Below are 19,992 nucleotides of genomic sequence, written 5' to 3'. Positions count from 1 at the left end.
AATAAAACTGCATACCGGATGTGTTTGATTTCATAAGTGTAGATGTTAACCCCGTATTATGGGATTTGACATGATTCACATTTTAGAATATCTCGCTCAAACCGATAAAAATTAAATTTGGAAAATCAAAATCCTATATTATTAAATCCTATGTTATTCTTTGTATAGTAGCTCTATCAGATCTCACTAATTCTAATAAAACTTACATGACATATTATAAAATCCATACCAAATAAGACATTTTAAGAACTTTTTATCTTAGATCACTTAATTATCTCAACAAATAAAATTAAAATAATAAATATAATTGTCTTTAATTTGCAAGCTCGCATATTATTATTATTATATTAATAAAAATAATCTAATAATCTCCCACTTCGCTACAAATTACACAAACAACAACAATTATTTTAGATTTTGAGTAAGAATACATATAGGTGTATTCATATTGTTGTGTTGAACTATGTGAGATTCTTCCTCAAACACAACATTCCTAACTTCATCGTCTACTCAAACACAACATCCTCAATAAATCTAACATTTCTAGTTTTGAACAAGAACTTTGCGAAAAAGATTATAAAACTCAAAATCCTTTTATTTTTTCAGAATACCCAAAAAATAGCAATTAACAGTTTTTGATTCCGATTTATTTTCATGCGACTTATAAGACATTGTCTCAATTGGACAATCCCAGACATGAAAATAGTTGAGACTAAGAGTATTGTTAGTCTATAATTTTAAGGGGTTTCAGCCATTGTTTTGCTAGGTATCCTATTCAAAATGTAGGCTGTAGTCTTAAGTGAATCTCTACATCGTGATTTAGGGATGATCGCGGTGCGGTGCGGTCGATGCAACTTTTAAAAACTTGTATTGCGAGTATAAATTTTTAAACACAATATTACAAACCGTAAAGCTTAAAATACTTGTACATAAAATACAATTTTCTCATAATCCAACAGACAAAATTTTATTATTCATTCTTGATAAATCATTAGTTAGTTCAGCCACATGACCTCCTTATCTCGGTCTCAATTGCCTGTGAGAAATTATAAAATAGCCAAGTATTCAACTGCTTTTCTCATTTTTCATTGACCAAATTGAAAAACCCCGGCCAAAAATCTCCAATCTCATCCAATTTACTAACAAAATTCTCATGAATTGATGTTAACCTTAAGCTCTCAATGGCGATTCTTGAGTTTATCACTCTTTTTCTGTGTGTAATCGCGTGTATATATGCCGGATATGCCGACTTATCGGCCAACTCCGGCAGATCGGAGATCTCCGTCGCCGAACAAAATCTCGACGGTGCAAATGGGTTTCAAAAATTCCACACCACCTCTCTACTGCCGGCTAAAAAGTGAGGCTACTAATTTTACTGCTTTGATTTTATGATTTGTGGATGTGATTGTCATAATTGATTCTTATGGTTGATTTCCATTTGATTGTTGTAATTGAGAATATTAACTGAATTGGGAGTGAATGGTGATGTCGATTAGGTCGCAGTTAAAGTTTTCGTATCTTAGTTGTTTCCCCTTAATTTAATTACAGTGTGCCGAAAGATCAATCTTTTATCCCGTTTAATTTTATCACAATGTGCTGAAAGATCAATTCTTTATCAGTTAAATCCTTTTTTGCCTCATGTATGTATTATGGATGTGAAACATTTTTACGATACTTTGAGTAGGTCTGAAATAGCTGACCTTTTATTTGAGGTAAAGAGTGTTATGCATTTTCCACGGAGTTTAAGTAAGTTGGGAATTGGTGATCTTTGATTTGAGGTTGTGTGTGTGTTTGTGTGTGTGTGTTGTTTAACTACTTAATGTAATATCTATGTACTTTAGGTTTTGTTACACATTTGTAGATGCCTGAGGTAATTATAAGCCAGAAGGTGATTTTGATCTCATCATGAGCATTGTATCTGATTGAATTGTTGATTCAAGTACACAAGGAAGTTTAGTTCTTTATGTAGCCTCCTAGAGACTTACAGTGATTGGTGATAGAATTAGGATTCTCCTCAGCTCCAGGGGGTAGCTTCCAGTTACATATTTTCCAGAATATTTAAACAAATATATACATATAAAAGTTAAAACTTTGACCCCTCTACTTGATTAAAATTTGATCATATTTATTTATTATTTTTTTTAATTTTCAATCTCTCTTATCACTTACTAGTTTTGATCCTATTTATTCATAATGATTGATTATACGTTCTCGGTTATTTGTGGGAATTGACTCAGTAAACATGATAGAGCATTGGTGGTTGCTCCAGATGGTACAATATCCCTCATGGATGTGAGCTCAAAAAAGATCATTTGGTCGTTTGCATCAGGACCATCTATCTATTCTCTGTACCAGGCTCTTCCTGATCACGAAGGTGACAATGGTAGCTTCTTTATTGATCTCGGACAAGATGATTGGGAACTCTACATGCATGTTAATGACTCTACAGCTGTGGTACTGCACTGCAATATATTTGCATGTACAAATGAGCTAGTTTTTGACTTGCATAAAGTTAATGTGTATACTGTACAGTAAAACCTTGATGTATTAATAATCGATAAGCTACCACGAGTAATTGATATTTCTAATTATCTTTTTAGTCTCAGTAGAGATAGTGTATATTTATCCTTGATAGATTAATAAAATTTACCGGTCCCAATGCTCTTAATTTATAGAGGCCTTACTGTATAGTGAAATTTCTTTTGTTATAATCCTTTTGCATTTAATATGAAAAGAATACAAAATTAAAGCTTAAGTGGAAATAGTCACTTTTGTTTATCTATGTGGACTCATAAAGTATGCTATGCGAACTTTGGTGAATTCTTCCTAAATGGATACGTCTGTAAGTGTTTGACAACATTTTGAATATTCATGTTCTTGGTCCAAACAAAGTGTCACAGATTTTAGGTGTCAAGTGTCCGGCATTTGCACCCAACGTAAACTAAATAGGCGGGGTCACATAGAGTATAAATTTGTCTATGCATGAACTTGAACACAGCATATATGTGGATGCATGCTCAAGAAGAATCCAGGGGCTACAAGTCCTACTAAATATTGAGTAATGTAATTCAATACTTGGCATATCCAGAATATTAGTTTATAGTTTATTGTTAAATTTTATTTTGGCGATTTGATATGGGTTCAGTACTTGCCATCTGCTTTTTTGATTGATATATCAATTATGAAGTTTTAGTTACTTATGTTATTGATATATAGATTGAATATATCTTCCTTGAGATAAATTTCTATTTAACCAGACATGTCTGATTTTAATTTATATAACTGGAATGATTAAGTAGATATCGTTATACTCCCTCCGCCGCTCTCATTTCTTTACAGGTTTTTTACATTGCTTGCACACAGTTTAAGGTGCATATAAAATATAGTTTCATAACTTAATTTTTAAAATTTTCCTTTTTTGTGTAAATATTTGAACATTAAATTTTATTCAGAAGAAAAAGAAGTCTAAAATAATCTATGAAACTACATTTTATATGTGTTAAACTGTGTGCCAAGCCCTCGTCCCCCAAGATAAACAACCTAGGGGGACAGAGGGAGTATTAAACTAGTTTAATATCTAATAATATATATTAGTAATATTTCTTTAACCCCTAAATAAGAATTATTTAGTAATCATTATCCTATCTTTTAAAGATATATTATTCATGGTAATTAGAATACAGAGCTTCTCAGAATATATACATTTACTATATAATTCCTTTTTATCACATGTCAAGTTCTGGACAAAGAATGTGGCTTTTGTTCATAATACATGGTACATTTTTTTTTTGAATAAGTAATGAATGGGACATTTTTACTATACCATAAATTGTTTTTCCTTTTACTTGTCATCTGCAGAAACTTGGTTTCAGTGCAGAAGAATTAGTCAGGCGTGCACCATATGTATCATCTGATACAGTCTTGTTAGGGATGAAGAACACCACTGTATTCCTTGTTGATGCTAAATCTGGTTCAGTTATTCATACATTTGGATCAGCTGGCTCTCCCAATCCTGTGGATCTGATTGGTACTAAGAAACCTATTGTGGCGAGGAAGGACGGATTGCATGAACCTAGTGGTCCTGATCCCCTGTATATTACTAGGACCGACTATACGCTGAAGTACTCTTCTCAAAAGACTGGTAAAGTATTATGGTACTTAACTTTTGCTGATATTGAAGCTTCTTTCCAGTGCCAGAGGATTGAGAAACTGTTTAGTGGAGGCTCTTCTGGAGATGAGTTTTGTCAGACAAAGCCCCTTGTCTATCGAATCCGTAATCTTCCTACTTTAGAGTCTATTATGGTCTCTGATAGGCTAGGGATGTTTCCATCTCGAGGTAGAAACCCTTCTCTGCCAGTTCCTGGTACAAACCACCAGGAGTCTAGGGGTAAAACATTTCCTGCTTTGCTCCATTCAGAGAGTGACAACCTTCTTGATTTTAGTCAACATGAGCAAAGGAGTTTACCAGGGGGTCGTCTGGATGTTGAAGGAAAGTTAGTGCCTGCTTTACCTCATTCTGATACTGAAGGGCGTATCTTTGCTCTTCCTGAAGGAGAGCATGTTAATGCTGCCAGAAAATCATCTCCAGAAGGCCAACCCCTATATAGTGTGAGCTTCATTGTGCAACTTTTTGTCTTCATACTCTCCATTGTGGCTGTTTTTTTCCGTACTCGTAGCAGGAAACAAAGCATGTCAAAACTTCAGGCTCAGGGCATTACGGCACAAACTGCTACATATAAGAAGAAAAAGACTAGAAAGCCAAGTGTAATGAAGAACAATGTTAGTACTAAAAGAAGTCAAAATGAAAAGTCAGGTGATGGCAGCAGTGAAGTTTTGGACTTTGATAAAGTTGAAAAAAAATTTGAGCTGGCATTTGATTGTGCTGATAATGACATAGATGGACGCAAGGTTGGTAAAATTCTCATCTCCAACAAACAAATAGCTAAAGGAAGCAACGGAACAGTTGTACTGGAGGGCAATCATGATGGTCGGTCAGTAGCTGTTAAGCGCCTCGTACGGACCCATCATGACGTGGCCTTGAAAGAAATTCAGAACCTAATTGCATCTGATCAGCATCCTAACATCATTCGCTGGTATGGAGTGGAGTTTGACCAAGATTTTGTCTACCTTTCTCTGGAGCGTTGTACCTGCAGCTTATATGAGTTGATAACAACATATTCTGATAGTTGTCAAAGCCAATCAAGTGGAAAGGGAAAAGATCGCCAGACTTCAGCTGATGCAACTGCTAGTTTACTTTGGGCAGTAGATGATATCCACTACTTAAAATTGTGGAAGGCCAATGGGTACCCTTCCCCTCATTTGTTAAAGCTCATGAGGTAAGTGAAGAGCACTATTATTTGTTTTTAGCATGTGATATTGCACTTGTGAGATATCATCTCAGATGCAGGAATTATAGCGAAGCTACTGACACTCCATATACTTATATGTATATAATTTTCCCAGTGACGCATGTATAGATGTCTATATATTAAGTTTTGTTTTCTTCTACAACTTGCAGTGACTAAGCTTGCGATCAGCCGAGGACATTGTTCTGCACTTTAAACAATATGCAGAACAGTGTATACAGAAAGTTTAGAACAGTTTTCATTTATTCTCACATGTTTTGACGTTACTACATAGAGCGCACCCCATGTTCCAGAGAAAACTTAATGGTCTTTCAGTTATATCTTACGTAGCATGTTCTTATAAATGCATCCAAATGAAATGCTTGTTAAACGTGTTCTAGAATTACCTATGTCTAATATATTGATAGTGATTGTGAATATTAATTGTATACTCCCTTTTCAATGAAAGTTAGCAGTTCATGGACTCCCAAGAACTGGTCACCAAATTTCACCAATGATAAAACTGGTATTATGTTTTAATTAAATGAAAGAGATCAAGTATGATTGACAACTAAGTTGAGAGAATATAATGAAATAGAACCATTGTGGTTCCCTACAAAATTAAATGAGATTATGCTTAAAGTGGAGCTGAGTTTTTTTTAAAACCATTGCAGGGATATAGTTAATGGACTTGCACATTTGCACGAACTTGGAATCATACACAGGGATTTAAAGCCTCAGAATGTGTTGATCCGCAAGGAGAGAACCTTGTGTGCCAAGGTCTCGGATATGGGTATAAGCAAGCGCCTTTCTGGTGGAATGACTTCATTATCTAAGCAGACAACTGGTGAACGTCTTTCTGTCCTTTTAAATATTTCTCGTTTTGTTTCTATTTCTGGAAGCAACGTATTAAGTTTGCTCCACTTTTATAATATTTCTGTTTTTAAATTATATCGTACTCTAAATTCAGACATTAAGATGACAATAAAACACATATAATCAATTGTTTATATCTACAGTATTTTAAGTATGAGTGCTATCATGTTTCAACGACATCTCTAGAATTCAGCTAGTAGAAGGATATGCTTGGAATCTTGGATAGATTAGTGTCTGTGAAAGTTGTCTTCTAAGTCTTGGCTGAGTTCCAAGTTAAGCTAGCATAACTTTAAAACCCTCATGTTACAATTTAAAATTTATATAAGATATTTACAAGGAGTTGAGGCCACTCTACTCATACCCTTATGTTGTCTTACTGATTAATTAAAAATACATATATGCATACTACATTCTTACAATATTGTTTGATGCAGGTTATGGGAGTTCTGGATGGCAAGCTCCTGAACAACTGCGTGATGAACGGCAGTCTCGTGCTGTGGATTTATTTAGTTTAGGTTGCATTCTCTTTTTTTGTATCACTGGTGGAAACCACCCATTTGGAGATAGCCTTGAGCGCGATTTGAATATTGTAAATGATAAGAAAGACCTTTTCTTGATAGAAAATATTCCAGAAGCTATGGATCTTGTAACTGGCCTCCTAGATCCTAACCCAACTTTGAGGTATTACTTAATCTTCCTTCAAGTTAACTTATTCTCCTGTAGAAATATATAAGCTGCATGCACAATGTTTCTCCAGTCCATTCAACTGCACTATGCAGACATTCCGTTTTGCGGACAAAGCCAAAAACAGTAGTGTACCTACTTAAGTAAGATTAATTGTCTACATTATAAGTGTTGACTGGTCCAACGGTTGCAGACATATTGCATAATCTTTTGTTTTCTTCAGGCTATAGGCATTGTATGTACTAGAACATCAGTACACCTACTTTTTCAGTGATAACTGACGCATATAAGATTAATATACATAATATGTGTATTGCCTAATGATCTCTACATTATGGTGTTTTCCAGGCCAAAGGCTGTCGACGTATTACATCATCCTCTATTTTGGAATTCTGAGATGCGGCTCTCATTCCTTCGGGATGCTAGTGATCGGGTAGAATTAGAGGACAGGGAGACTCAGTCTGAAATATTGAAGGCATTGGAAGGTATTGGATCATTGGCGTTAAATGGCAAATGGGACGAGAAACTAGAGAATGCCTTTCTTAATGACATTGGCCGTTACAGGCGGTACAAGTATGATAGTGTGCGGGACTTGTTACGGGTGATACGTAATAAGCTGAATCATTATAGAGAACTCTCTGAAGAAATACGGGGGATTCTTGGGGTGGTTCCTGGAGGATTTGATAGCTATTTCTCAAGTAGGTTTCCAAAACTCCTGATTGAGGTCTATAAAGTCATACACAAGTACTGTTCGGAGGAAGAATCTTTCAGCAAGTACTTCACAAGTATTTATGTATAAAAAAAGGTAAAGAACTGACTAATTTTAGCTCCAACTGTACAAGGTTTTTATGTAAATCAGGGAAATATAAAATTAGGGCATGAAATATATTACATGACTGTGTAAACTTTCCGACTTATTGAACATGTATCTATATCTTGTATTTGGTTGGGACGAACGAAATGTACAAAATTAGAAGGGATGAATAAAATTGGAAGGAATGTAATGAAATTTAAATTATAACATGGATAGTTGTTCAAAACTTTGTTACTGCTTCTGCTTCTTGCATTTCATTCGGAGGTGTAATTATAAGGTTGTCTTCACTTGAAAGTAGAAGATGATTTACTTGGTTGATAGAACAACAAGAGTTCTTGTAGTTGAAGACTTGTGTTAATAAACTCGGTAACTTCAGAGTAGTCAAACATAATTCTATCAAACAATAAAAAGAAATAAATTAAAATATGTTTATAAACTCGGTAACTTCAGAATGGTCAAACATAATTCTGTCAAACAATAAAAAGAAGAGTCTTAGATGGAGGGAGCAATTATACTGGTGAGTATGTTACTATGTTTCAATTTATTTGTATTATGATGGTGAAGAAGTGGAGATGAAAAAAAAGAAGAAGAAATGCAGTGATAGATGTGTTTTTTGGAATGAAAGCTAACATTTAATCCTGATGGAATGAAAATAGTCTATGTTGTCTTTGATGAGCAAAGAATGAAGTTAAGTACTCTTAGCAAAGAATATAGAATATTCAAAAGAAAGTTGATCAAACTTCTACAATTAAAAGATGGTGAAAGGTTAGCATTGTCCGAGTAATATTTTTTGTTTCAAGGCCATTGAAGATAGATCTAAGATAGTTTTGACATCACTGAATCTTTGAATTTTATGCTTTGTTTCACAAAATATAAATTAGGGGAGAATGTTACGAATGATGATTCAATGATCGTCGGGATATGATAAAAGTGATGAGGATATGACGAAGTGATAACGTCAGTATTTCATGTGTGGTTGTTAGGATCTGAACATAGTTAGGATTCGTTGTCCCCATCAGTATGAGAAGCTGATCGGTAACTGAAGATGTCAGGATTTGGAGAATATCCGTATCTTATCATGTATCTGTTATTGCGGGAAAATCAAGATAAAGATTGATTTGCTTACAACTGATTTATGGAATCAAGTTAGATTTGTATGGAACCAGATACTATTGGATAGAAAATATTTTGTAATTGATAGAGTAGTACTCCGTCCCCTTTTACTTGTCACTTTTGAAAAAATAACGCATCTTAAGAAAATGTTAGTTGGGTATCTTGTTTTCACACATATCCTTAATAAATGTAATGAATTAGATAGAGTTGTGTATATATATATGCTAGTCAAATATTGGAAGTTGTTATTTTTTGAAAAAACATACAAAAAGTTGCTTTGAAAAGAGAAGTGGACAAGTAATTTGGGACAATTTTTTTTTCAAAAGTGGACATGTAAAAGGGGACGGGGGGAGTATATAAACATAGTTATAAGTTGATATAATGTAAGGATTACACTCGAATATTTTGTAACCTAGCGGCTCTCAAGAACATCAAAATTTCTTGAGACAGTTTTGTAACAGTTTTTATATAGAGAAATTAGTAAAAGCTATTTGATTTTTTATTTGTGTTTACTGTTTTTACATAAAGTCGAGAATCTTATACAACTATATTCAATCCTTCTTCTATAGTTGATACATAGATAATATTATGATTTTACATTATTTAATATTCATAACATATTTTTAGTCAATAATGAACTTCAAGATAATATTATAATAAATTATAAGTTTATCAATTAAAATCAGTTTTCACTTAATCAAAATAATAACTGAGATAATGATAAGCTTTCAGTACATGATTGTAATGGTAAGATGTGTAATTAAATCTTTTTTGAATTGTGAATTGTGTAACATAGTGCATTGTGAAAAATATATATTTTGCTCTTCATTAGTATGAAAATCTTACAAAAATTTTGGTTTTAGTAATTCTTTTCCTCCCCAAAAGTTTTTAATATATTAAGTGTTCTTGTCATTTGATAACAAATTTAAGAAATTAAATTTCATCTGAAAACTCGATTTTTTGAAACCCTATAAATACATTAAATTAATTTTCAATATTCCTAAAGTTGTTGTATTTTTATGTACATATGTTATATTTAAAACAAAAGAAGTCCGACTTAATGGAAAAAAGCCTATGAGGATTCTATAATTATTTTAGTGGGAAATCTACTCTACTTCAAGTTCATTAAAAAAAGGGAATCCATGTTTTAATAAGCTTCATAAATGTAGACCACTTTATAAGTTCAACCGAAGCAGTTCAATAATTGTTACCCTTTAAGATTTTTAACATTCGGAGAAAACTGATTTTAGATTTTTAGTTATCGGAGTAGAAGAAATGGAAGAATATTTTAGTCTGCGACTGATTCTTGGCCGGGGGTCAACACGTAGGCTACCCATAAACCAAATTAACATACGACCGATGTTATGGTCCTATGTTCCATGATTCACCGTGTGTAATGACTCGGTTCCCGTTAAATATTTTTAATCATAATCTCTCCTGCTCGACACCTGCCCGAATCCCCGCCCGTTTTTACCGGTAACCGCCGGTCATCCTCCGCCGTATACCACCAAAGTAACCCCTCCTTTCCCCTTTCTTTATTATACCCCTCTCTCTCTCTTTCTCTCTCATGAAGTCATATACATGTTTCTCTCTCTAAAACGCTCGTTCTTCTTTATCTGCAATGCCCATTAAATTTTTCAACATTTTTTATAATCATCTTTATCTCTCTTACCTCATTTCTCTCTCAAGTTTCCATCTTTTTCAATCTCTTGCAGTAAAAATTACATTTTTTTATTTGTTAAATTGATCAATCAATCTCTCTGGCTATCTGTAAGATTGGCAGATATATTATCTGATTCTTGGTAGGTTAAATTTAATGGGTCATATTAGTTACTTTGGTGGAGATTCTTGGAGCTGATCTGGGTTTTGTTCATTTTATGTTCTTGATTAGATTCAGAGAATGGTTCATTTTGTTAACTAGTGTGTGAAGAATTAGATGGTTTTGAGCTGTATGATCTTGGAATCGATTTGGGATAATACTGAAATTGACAAGGGCAACATTTGATGAGAATTAAGGTTTTGTTGTACTTAGAGCATTAGGAAAGAGCTTCTTTTGGATAGCAATATGGAAGCATATAGGGTGTTAGAAGGTGGTGTAGATGATAATCAAGGGACTGTTGAGAATGATGGAGTTTCCGATAATTCAGCTGATTTGAAGCAGATTGAACATGGAAGACCTCCTAGGCATCACTCCGTTGTCCGCCATAGTGTAACTTCTCTTACAGATACAGGACCTGCTGTTGATTTGGTAAGCGAAACCCCCCGTGGAAGTTTGAGTTTAGTTAGTATATGATTTGTAACATGAATATATTTGTTGATTTGGATTCAGTGAAGGGAAGCAAATTGTCAAGCTGTTGAAGTAGTGGAGTTATTGTGAATTAAGAACAATAATGGCTTTACTTTGAGTTAACTTCTCCTTTTGTGATATCTGATTGTTGCACTGCACAAGACCACAACCATTTATCTGTATATATGTTGCATACAAGAAATGAGAATATCATACATGCTCTGATTTTCTGTATACTGTATTATAAAACTGAGCTGTAGCGGATGCAAGTGCCTTCTTGTTGACATTTTGTACTACTTGTTGGGGAGATGTTAGTTTTCAAGTTGATAGATAGAAGAAGCTTGAAGACCGCTATTTCAAGTCTTTCAAATTTTGACCTAATGAATGCATAAAATAGCATAAGTGTAAATTCAGATATTATCCATGTTCACTCCAATCATATTTGATCACCTTTTTTGCATGGAATGTGATTGTTGTTGAGTTTGCCTTGTGGTTTCTCATCTGTGACTAATAATTTTCTTTTAACAGAACTGTTCATGAGTGATGATTTAGTTAACACGTGCAATTTGATTCATGCAGTACTCGACAGCATTTTCTTGTACGTTTTCATTTGAATAGAATATAAAGTAGATCGCTAGACATATAATAATGTTTGTGAGCTGATTCCATGCAAAATACTTTTGTCGCTTGCTGCTACAGAGTTGCATATAGAATATAGTAATGTTATGACGTTTTTTTGGTGACAAGCATCTAAATTCTCTTACAATTACATGACTTCAAGTGTTCGCTTGTATTCTAATGGTCATAGCAAAAAAGAATTTGGGGTCCACTTTAACCCTTTTCGTTATAAAATCTATATTTAATGAGTCATCAATGTGGTACGATACTGTTGCTTGGCCTGGCCGAGTATACATAAGGCATGTTTACGATGTTTCCCTTTTTGCCCTTCCCTACACAGCCTCAAACTTTTAAGTCACGTGACTAACATGCCATCTTAATCTTGGCCAGGAATCTGACTGTGGGGTCCATGGCATTAAGTCTCCTATAGATAGAAACTCAGAATTCGTACCAGTGTTTCGGTCAGGAAGCTGCGCTGAGAAAGGAGTGAAGCAGTATATGGAGGATGAACACATATGTATAAATGATCTTCTAGAAGAATTAGGTGCAGGTGCAGATGCTAGTGCGAATTTCCCTTCGGGTGGAGCTTTTTATGGGGTTTGCAACTTTTCACTACTTTTACTGTTTCTTGCTGTAATTCCTATGTTGACTATTGTTCACTTTGCCTGCTGCTAAAGTCTATGTCCGTGGTTTTATTTGTTTCTATTACATTTTGTTGTATGTATATGTTGTGTCCTCCATTGTGCATTTTTTGGTTGCATCTTAGCTTAGTTCAATCTGTCATCTAGAGGTGTTTTAAGTGTCAACTTCGGCAATTATAGCATGTTGATAGCATTAGCATGTTAACAAGGGATATTTAAGGTTTTCTAACCTATTTAGGATGTTAAATGCAAACGATAAGAATGCTTTTTGACACAATGTCCGCTAGATAGCTTTGGTAAGTATCATTTTCCTTTATTTTTTGCTACTAGGGAAGATATTATTTCCCTTTTATATCTTTCTAGATTGACCAATAAGATAACTCTGATCTGCTGAAGTGTACAAATCAATTAATAAGTGAAATTTGCTATAAAAATTAAATCTGTAACAGCACTTGGTGGCTTTCTTGTGAATTTTGATGGTATGGTAATTGTGGCCCTGATGTATGCCAAAGAACTTTTGTCAAAGTGTGTGAGTACAAGCAATTGTAAAATGTACTGTATCATAGTTCTGATCTGCTGAAGTGTATGAAAAATTAAAAACTGGACTTTACTATAAAAAAAAGATCAGTGCCAACACTTGGTTGCTCTCTTGTGAGGTTATGGTAAGTCTGGCCCTGATGTATATGTCAAATAACTGTAATGAGTTTGTGATTGCAATATATAGTTATTAGGTGTTTGAGAGAGCATGTTATGCAATTTACTACTTGCACACTGCAGTGTTTTGACAGAAGGTTGCATTTTGTAACGTTTCTGTGCTGCAAAAAGTTTTCCCTTGGTTATTTTTGTGGCTAATTTTCAAGGACAGTGTGATGATATGAGCTCTATGTTTATCAATTTATGTGAAATCATAACTTTCTCAGTGTGGAGCGTGTGCATGCAAACTGTTATCTGTTCTGTATCATTTCTCGGTACATGAGAACACATATCTTGTATGCTCCATCAATGTGTAGAGTTCGTTTCTTTCCTTTGCATTTATGCAAAAACATGATATGAGATGGTTGCTGCATTGATCTTTTTTTTTTTTTTTGGCTAAATGCATTATGATTTTTTTCCCGCTTCATTCCTTTTGAGCTTCACCTAATTATGTATACTTCCACCTAAGATTATGGTTAAGGATTATGTAATTTGATGGAACTTGTTATGCATCATAAATTATTATTATATGGTACACGTTACTTCCATTATTGTATTGGTTATTTAGTTTTAGGTCCTTGAGTGTGATACATTTGTTGTGGTGAAGTCCAAAGTAATTTAAGATAATGAATTTATATTGCTGAATGCTGCTTGTCTATTGTGTTTTGGAATGATGCTGATCGGAGACACAATATAATTTACTTGGGGTGTGTAATTTATTCATGTGAGGTTGCTCTCAACAGTACATATGCTCAGTGATATCCATTTGAACGTTTAGTGCACGAATCTGAGAAGCAGATTTTGGTTTGTCTATTGCAGTTTGAGAACTTATCAATGCCATTTATGTAATAGTTGTTGACATAGTGCTTATTCAACAGGTGTTTGATGGTCATGGTGGTATTGATGCAGCATCTTTTGTTAGAAAAAACATCCTCAAATTTATACTTGATGACTCTCATTTCCCTGTCTGCCTGGACAAGGCGATAAGAAATGCCTTTTTAAAAGCAGATCATGCGTTTGCCGATGAAAATCATCTAGACATCTCCTCTGGGACTACTGCACTAACTGCTCTCATATGTGGGAAGTAAGTGCTTCTTTTTCTCAGTCTGATAGGTGGATGGCTAGTATCTCTTTTTTTGATCGTGTGTGTTATAGTGTATTATGGAATTTGGCTGTGCACGTTATATTACTCAAAGCATATTGGTATTTCCCAATGTGTACAAAATGAGTGACCACTCTTTGACTACTTTGGTCTACTGCTAATAGTCCTTGTCAATGGATCACTCTACATGTAGCTATTGAATGTCCTGTATTTTTTAAGTTATTGGTTTTTGGGCATCACCTTCAACTTTGTGGTTTTAAGGCGTATCTGTAACATGGCTGTACTATTTGCAGACTGTTGGTTGTAGCCAATGTAGGGGATTGTAGAGCTGTTCTAGGGAGACGTGGGCGAGCATTTGAGTTGTCTAAAGATCACAAGCCAAATTGCTCATCAGAGAGAACAAGAATTGAAAGACTCGGGGGAGTGATCTATGATGGGTATCTTAATGGACAATTATCTGTATCTCGTGCTATTGGAGATTGGCACATGAAAGGTTCAAAAGGCTCTGCCGTACCCTTGAGTGCAGAGCCGGAATTGCAGGAGATTGAACTGGCAGAAGAGGATGAATTCCTAATAATAGGATGCGACGGTCTCTGGGATGTGATGAGCAGCCAGTGTGCTGTAACAACAGCAAGAAAAGAACTAATGCTGCACAATGATCCTGAGAGATGCTCCAGAGAGCTAGTAAGGGAAGCCTTCAAGCGCAATAGTTGTGATAATCTGACTGTTATTGTTGTATGTTTCTCCACCGATCCTCCCCCTCCGATAGACGTTCCCCATACCGAGGTCCACAGGAGTATATCAGCGGACGGACTTAATCTTCTCAAAGGTGTTTTAGGTGGATGAAAAATGTTGAGGATGAAGGGAGACCTGTAAAGAAGCGCCTGTTCAAGGGATGCAGCATCGGCACTATTGGGTTGATTTGGTTTCTTAATTTTGGAAAATATATAACTTGTAGAATGTTGTTTTAGTCTGTTTATTTTGTTCTGTTAAAAATCATGTAAAAAGTTGATTTGCGTCGTTTGTTGGTTACTACTTGCTAGGTCCTGACTCCTGAGGAGTTGCCTTGTTGTACAAGAGCTTCACTTGTTATTTTCTGTCATAGCTTTTTTAGCTGTAACCATAGTTCTGATGATCTAGATTTGCTTTTAAATGGGCATATGGCAGTTGTAGAGGATTGGTTTACCATTTTGAATGTGAATATCCTGACAGAGTTGGTCGAATTTCGAAACCCATCAAAGCTGTTTTCTTAAAGTTGTTTTTCATCCCCAAAATAATACTACCTCTGTCCCAATTCTTTTGGCTTGTTTGACTTTTTATGATCAAATTGACCAAACTTTAATCCATAATAACTAATTATTCTTATATGATTTTCAAAATCCGAAACATACATCTTAAAGTAGAACAAATGTAGATTTTGGTAATATATTTCTTATCTTTTTCAATGATTTAATATATATAAATTTCAGTCAAAATTTGGTCAATTTGACCATAAAAAGTCAAACAAGCAAAAAGAATTGGGACTGAGGAAGTACAAATTTGAAACTCCTCTTAAATCTTAGTCACATATGCAGTTATATTCATCATTTAAAAATCATCGCACACAATTAATATACACCCTCTCGCACATGATTTCACAGAATTTCCTCCGTTTTTAGTTTGATGTTTTCCCCGACAATCAGTGAACTAACATTTCTCAAAATTTGACTTCATTGTATTTTTATTCATCTCCCAGATATGCATATGTTATATTTCAATTGGTTTTGAGATTTTTCTATTTTAGTTGGTTGTCTAGGACGGTTTAAGTAACATATGATTTATCGATGACTGGATGAATATTCAGCGATCAAAATATAATAAATTTTAATATATTCATCATTTTTTAATCATTAGACAGGTAAAAATACCATGTTTAGCGATTAAGATGCGCTTGACCCCATCGTCTTACTGGTCGGCCTTGACCTTGTTTGAGGTCATATCTAGGAGTTTGTCGCGATTCAGTACCGCTCTCGCGGCCCGCACTGAAATGGTGCTTTACCACTAGATATTCAGTCAAATACTGCGCCTCAATGCATTTTGGGGAGAATCAGTTAACTCTGGGTTCGAGCGGCATTTCTCTTCTGACCACAACTCATCCGTTCATTCTTCAACATTCGGACCTCCACTTAGGTCCACCCAAACTTCATCCTGATCCTAACGAATTAGTATGGTATATTCATATCAAAGCGAGCCTTGTTGAATAATTAAAAGGTACTATAAATATTTAAAAAAAAATTATAATCGTAAAATTTCATCCAAAAAAAATGGTATACGAGTTAAACCATCTCTTACAATTAGCACCGTCCGAAATCTATATAGCCCTAGCTGTATCTGTAAAAAAGGTCAACACTGTTGCAGAGAACCATCGGCCGACAGCAATAACATCCACGTGGATCCATATGTAATTGATGGCAGTAATAAAATAATCGGTTTGGCTAGTGTGTGCCCATGGGCACATGCTAAGCGCGGAAATTTTTGTATTTGGGAGATTTTGATTGGTGTGGTTGGTGTATTTGCAGGGGGTCCACCATTATCATGAGATAGGAGCCAATCAAAATGATCAAAGTACAAAATTTTCCGCGCTTAGCATGTGTACATGGGCACACCATAGAAAAACCGTAAAATAATATATGCAATAAATAAAAAAATTAAAAATGGGGGGCTCGATGGGATGGTAAATTGATTACTAAAAGAAAAAGATAAAGAAGGCATCAAAGCGGTGAAAAAGCCAAGTCAGCAGCAACACCCCCTTTACCCTCTCTCTCTCTCATTCTCGCCCTTTAAATCTCATACTCATCCTTCATTGACATACACTCATACGATTCAATTCGTTGCGTTCTCTGTTGCTTGCCACTACATTTCTTCGATCTCTCATGTTCTTTTTACAGGTATAATCTCTCTCTCTCTCTCTCTCTGATTTTCTTGTTTTAGTTCTTTGATTATTCATTTTTATATTGTCTCCTTGTTTCTCATACGGATCTGTTCTGTATAGATAGGCTTACGCTCAAATGATAATCAATTAGAATGTACCGGTGAAAACTTGTGATTTGTATATAAATCGGGATTCGCGATTTGAATTGATGTTCATAGTGTGTCTAATCTGATTAATGCTGTTTTCTGAATTGATTATATTATGTTTAGGACAGATTTAAGCACTTGCTAATTCAAGTTAGGGCACCTATTATTTAAATCAAACGTACTCGGTCTATCCCGCTCGTAGAGTTTAATGAGGCTAAGATGTACGCATACCTAATCTCAATTAGCGAGACTGTGGACGCACAGGCCTTTTTAAGGTGATTATACTGTTAGTGAAGTTTATAGTAGTTAATAAATGTGGAGCGCAGGAGCGTGTGGATATTAATTTTGGACCATTTGAGGGATTCTAAGTTTGTTGCTTCATGCCATGACACTAGAATATGAGGCGGTAATTAATACATTATGATGACAAATGTTTGCTTTCCGGGAACTTGTTTGAAATGATTATTTAGCTCTGTCGCCAACTTTTTCTTAGCGATTTCTTGAGACTGTACGAGGTTTCCTTAGGGAGAACCTGCCTAATTCTATTGTCAAGTTTTCGTGTTTTTTTTAACACTTAACACGTCTTCATTATTGCATTTGTCTGTTTGTTGTGGGTGATATGATATGTCTAACCTTTTCTAGATTTCTTTCTTATGGCAGGTATAAGAGTTTAAGGTTTTTCATGCCTGCAAAGTCATAGATAGTAATGATTTAGTTTCCATATTCTGTAATTATGAAACAACATGATTCCTGAAAGTTCGGCTAGAGAAGCATCATTTCGGCAGGATCTTGAGGTGCCGAGCGCATCAAAACGCAGGGTCAAAAGCATAAGCCAAAAACTGAAGAAGAAAAGTGTTACAAGTGGAGAAGAGGATGATACTGCAGGTATCTCCTTTAGATGTCTCACTTTGTATGGTAGGAGTGGAGGTTGTAAAGTAGGTGCTGACGCAACTGAAGATTTTGGTGATATGGTTGGTAAGAGACGATCAAATGCCAGTGAAGAAGGCAAAGGGTACAACACAATTTGTGGGACTGAGGAAACCGCTGTGGATTGCTTTTCATATGGGGTGAAGGACAAGTTTTGGAAGAAAACTAACAAAAAGATTTTAGAACTTAAAGAATCACAACGAAGTAGCGGAATGCACGTCTTTCTTCCTGATGATATCTTGGAAATGTGTTTGATGAGACTTCCACTGACCAGTCTCATGACTGCACGCCTTGTGTGCAAAAAGTGGAGAAACATGACGAGAACATCTCGGTTCATGCAGCTTAGACGTGAAGGTTTGTATCAGACTCCGTGGTTATTTGTTTTTGGTGTTATCAAAGATGGTTTTTGTTCAGGAGAGATCCATGCCTTTGATGTTTCCTTCAACCAGTGGCACAAAATAGATGCTGAAGTCCTCAAAGGAAGGTTCATGTTTTCTGTTGCAAGTATTCAGGATGATGTTTATGTTATTGGAGGCTGTTCTAGTTTGAACAACTTCGGTAAAATGGACAGAAGCTCCTACAAGACGCACAAAGGAGTGGTGGTATTTAGCCCCCTTACAAAATCATGGCGCAAAGCTGCATCTATGAAGTATGCGAGATCAGCACCTATTTTGGGTACATACGAAATCTGTTCAGATTGTTCTATCATTAAAAATCAGCATGTTCGACAGGATAGACGTTTCCTCAGGTCACGTGTTGGTGGCGTATCAGATGTTTATGAGGATCCTCACAGGCTGTCTGTTAGACGTCAAGTCAGGAGCTCTCTAGATGAGAATGAAGTTTCATTCTTCTCTAGTATGAAATCAAACAAGTTTGTTAGACCAAAAAGTGACCATTCTAGTGCCAAAGTTCGTAAAAGGTTTGTGCTAATTGCTGTAGGCGGTGTTGGAAATTGGGATGAACCTTTAGACTCTGGGGAGATATATGATTCTGCATCAAATAAATGGATGGAAATTCAAAGGCTTCCTGTAGATTTCGGGATTGTTTGTTCTGGAGTGGTCTGTAATGGGATGTTTTATGTTTATTCAGAAAACGATAAGCTTGCAGGCTATGACATAGAGCGAGGCTTTTGGGTTGGCATTCAAATGACTCCATTCCCTCCACGTGTCCAGGAATACTACCCAAAACTCATATCTTGCAACCATAGGCTCTTCATGCTATCTGTCTCATGGTGTGAAGGGGATGGGCAAATTGGCAGAAGAAATAAAGCTGTTCGAAAGCTGTGGGAACTTGATCTCATGTATCTAACTTGGACTGAAATTTCTGTTCATCCTGACGCTCCTTTGGACTGGAATGCTGCTTTTGTTGCTGACAGGAATCTAATATTTGGGGTTGAAATGTTTAAAATCTTTGGGCAGGTCTTAGATTTTTTAACTGTGTGCGATGTCTCTGTTGCGGAATCAAATTGGGATCATATTTCAAGGAATCATGTGGCTCACGAGGTCGATGCTTCATCCTGTCTGACAAAATCATTGGCGGTGCTCCATTTGTAGTGCTCGATGACAAACCCTGTAATTAGTTTCAAGAAATCTGGCTTCAATTAGCTCTCCTGGGGACTCCTTAACATTCCATTTTACAAATTGCTCTCATATTGATGTATTTCTTCGTCATCTGTGTAACATTTCGACTATTCTAATACTATCTGATCTACGAAAAGTAAGCCCGGGTTTATCTTTATTTTGTTATGCAGTATATCTGAACATTTGATTTCTGAAATTTTATAAAAAAAAAAACAAAGAATATTTAGTAGCAACTTTTTTTAGCTATATAATATG

At 35.3% G+C, this 19,992-nt stretch overlaps 3 protein-coding genes across 5 annotated transcripts; all 3 read left to right on the top strand.

The window, feature by feature from the left end:
• Nucleotides 1-981: 981 nt before the first annotated feature.
• LOC108223255 (serine/threonine-protein kinase/endoribonuclease IRE1a) lies at nucleotides 982-7,928 on the top strand. 3 transcript variants are annotated; one of them, XM_017397412.2, is made up of 6 exons: nucleotides 982-1,357; nucleotides 2,238-2,454; nucleotides 3,859-5,336; nucleotides 6,020-6,192; nucleotides 6,656-6,902; nucleotides 7,254-7,928. In XM_017397412.2, the coding sequence occupies exons 1-6, from the start codon at nucleotides 1,182-1,184 to the stop codon at nucleotides 7,702-7,704; spliced, it is 2,742 nt and encodes a 913-aa protein (XP_017252901.1). In that variant the 5' UTR covers nucleotides 982-1,181; the 3' UTR covers nucleotides 7,705-7,928. The 3 variants fall into 3 exon arrangements, with proteins under 3 accessions (XP_017252901.1, XP_017252902.1, XP_017252903.1); XM_017397413.2 differs by having other exon boundaries at nucleotides 990-1,357; nucleotides 2,250-2,454; XM_017397414.2 differs by lacking the exon at nucleotides 2,238-2,454 and having other exon boundaries at nucleotides 1,221-1,357.
• Nucleotides 7,929-10,372: 2,444 nt separating this feature from the next.
• On the top strand, nucleotides 10,373-15,361 carry LOC108219744 (probable protein phosphatase 2C 27). The gene is made up of 4 exons (XM_017393251.2): nucleotides 10,373-11,080; nucleotides 12,128-12,334; nucleotides 13,950-14,155; nucleotides 14,467-15,361. The coding sequence occupies exons 1-4, from the start codon at nucleotides 10,898-10,900 to the stop codon at nucleotides 15,017-15,019; spliced, it is 1,149 nt and encodes a 382-aa protein (XP_017248740.1). The 5' UTR covers nucleotides 10,373-10,897; the 3' UTR covers nucleotides 15,020-15,361.
• Nucleotides 15,362-16,928: 1,567 nt separating this feature from the next.
• Nucleotides 16,929-19,894, top strand: LOC108224110 (F-box/kelch-repeat protein At5g42350). Its single transcript, XM_017398664.2, has 2 exons — nucleotides 16,929-17,100; nucleotides 17,891-19,894. The coding sequence occupies exon 2, from the start codon at nucleotides 17,974-17,976 to the stop codon at nucleotides 19,708-19,710; it is 1,737 nt and encodes a 578-aa protein (XP_017254153.1). The 5' UTR covers nucleotides 16,929-17,100; nucleotides 17,891-17,973; the 3' UTR covers nucleotides 19,711-19,894.
• The last annotated feature ends 98 nt before the right edge of the window (nucleotides 19,895-19,992 follow it).

Source organism: Daucus carota, chromosome 5 (genome assembly GCF_001625215.2).
Source record: "Daucus carota subsp. sativus chromosome 5, DH1 v3.0, whole genome shotgun sequence".
NCBI lineage: Eukaryota > Viridiplantae > Streptophyta > Magnoliopsida > Apiales > Apiaceae > Daucus > Daucus carota.
Note: the sequence above shows the minus strand (reverse complement) of the source record. Positions and strands in the feature narration are given on the sequence as shown.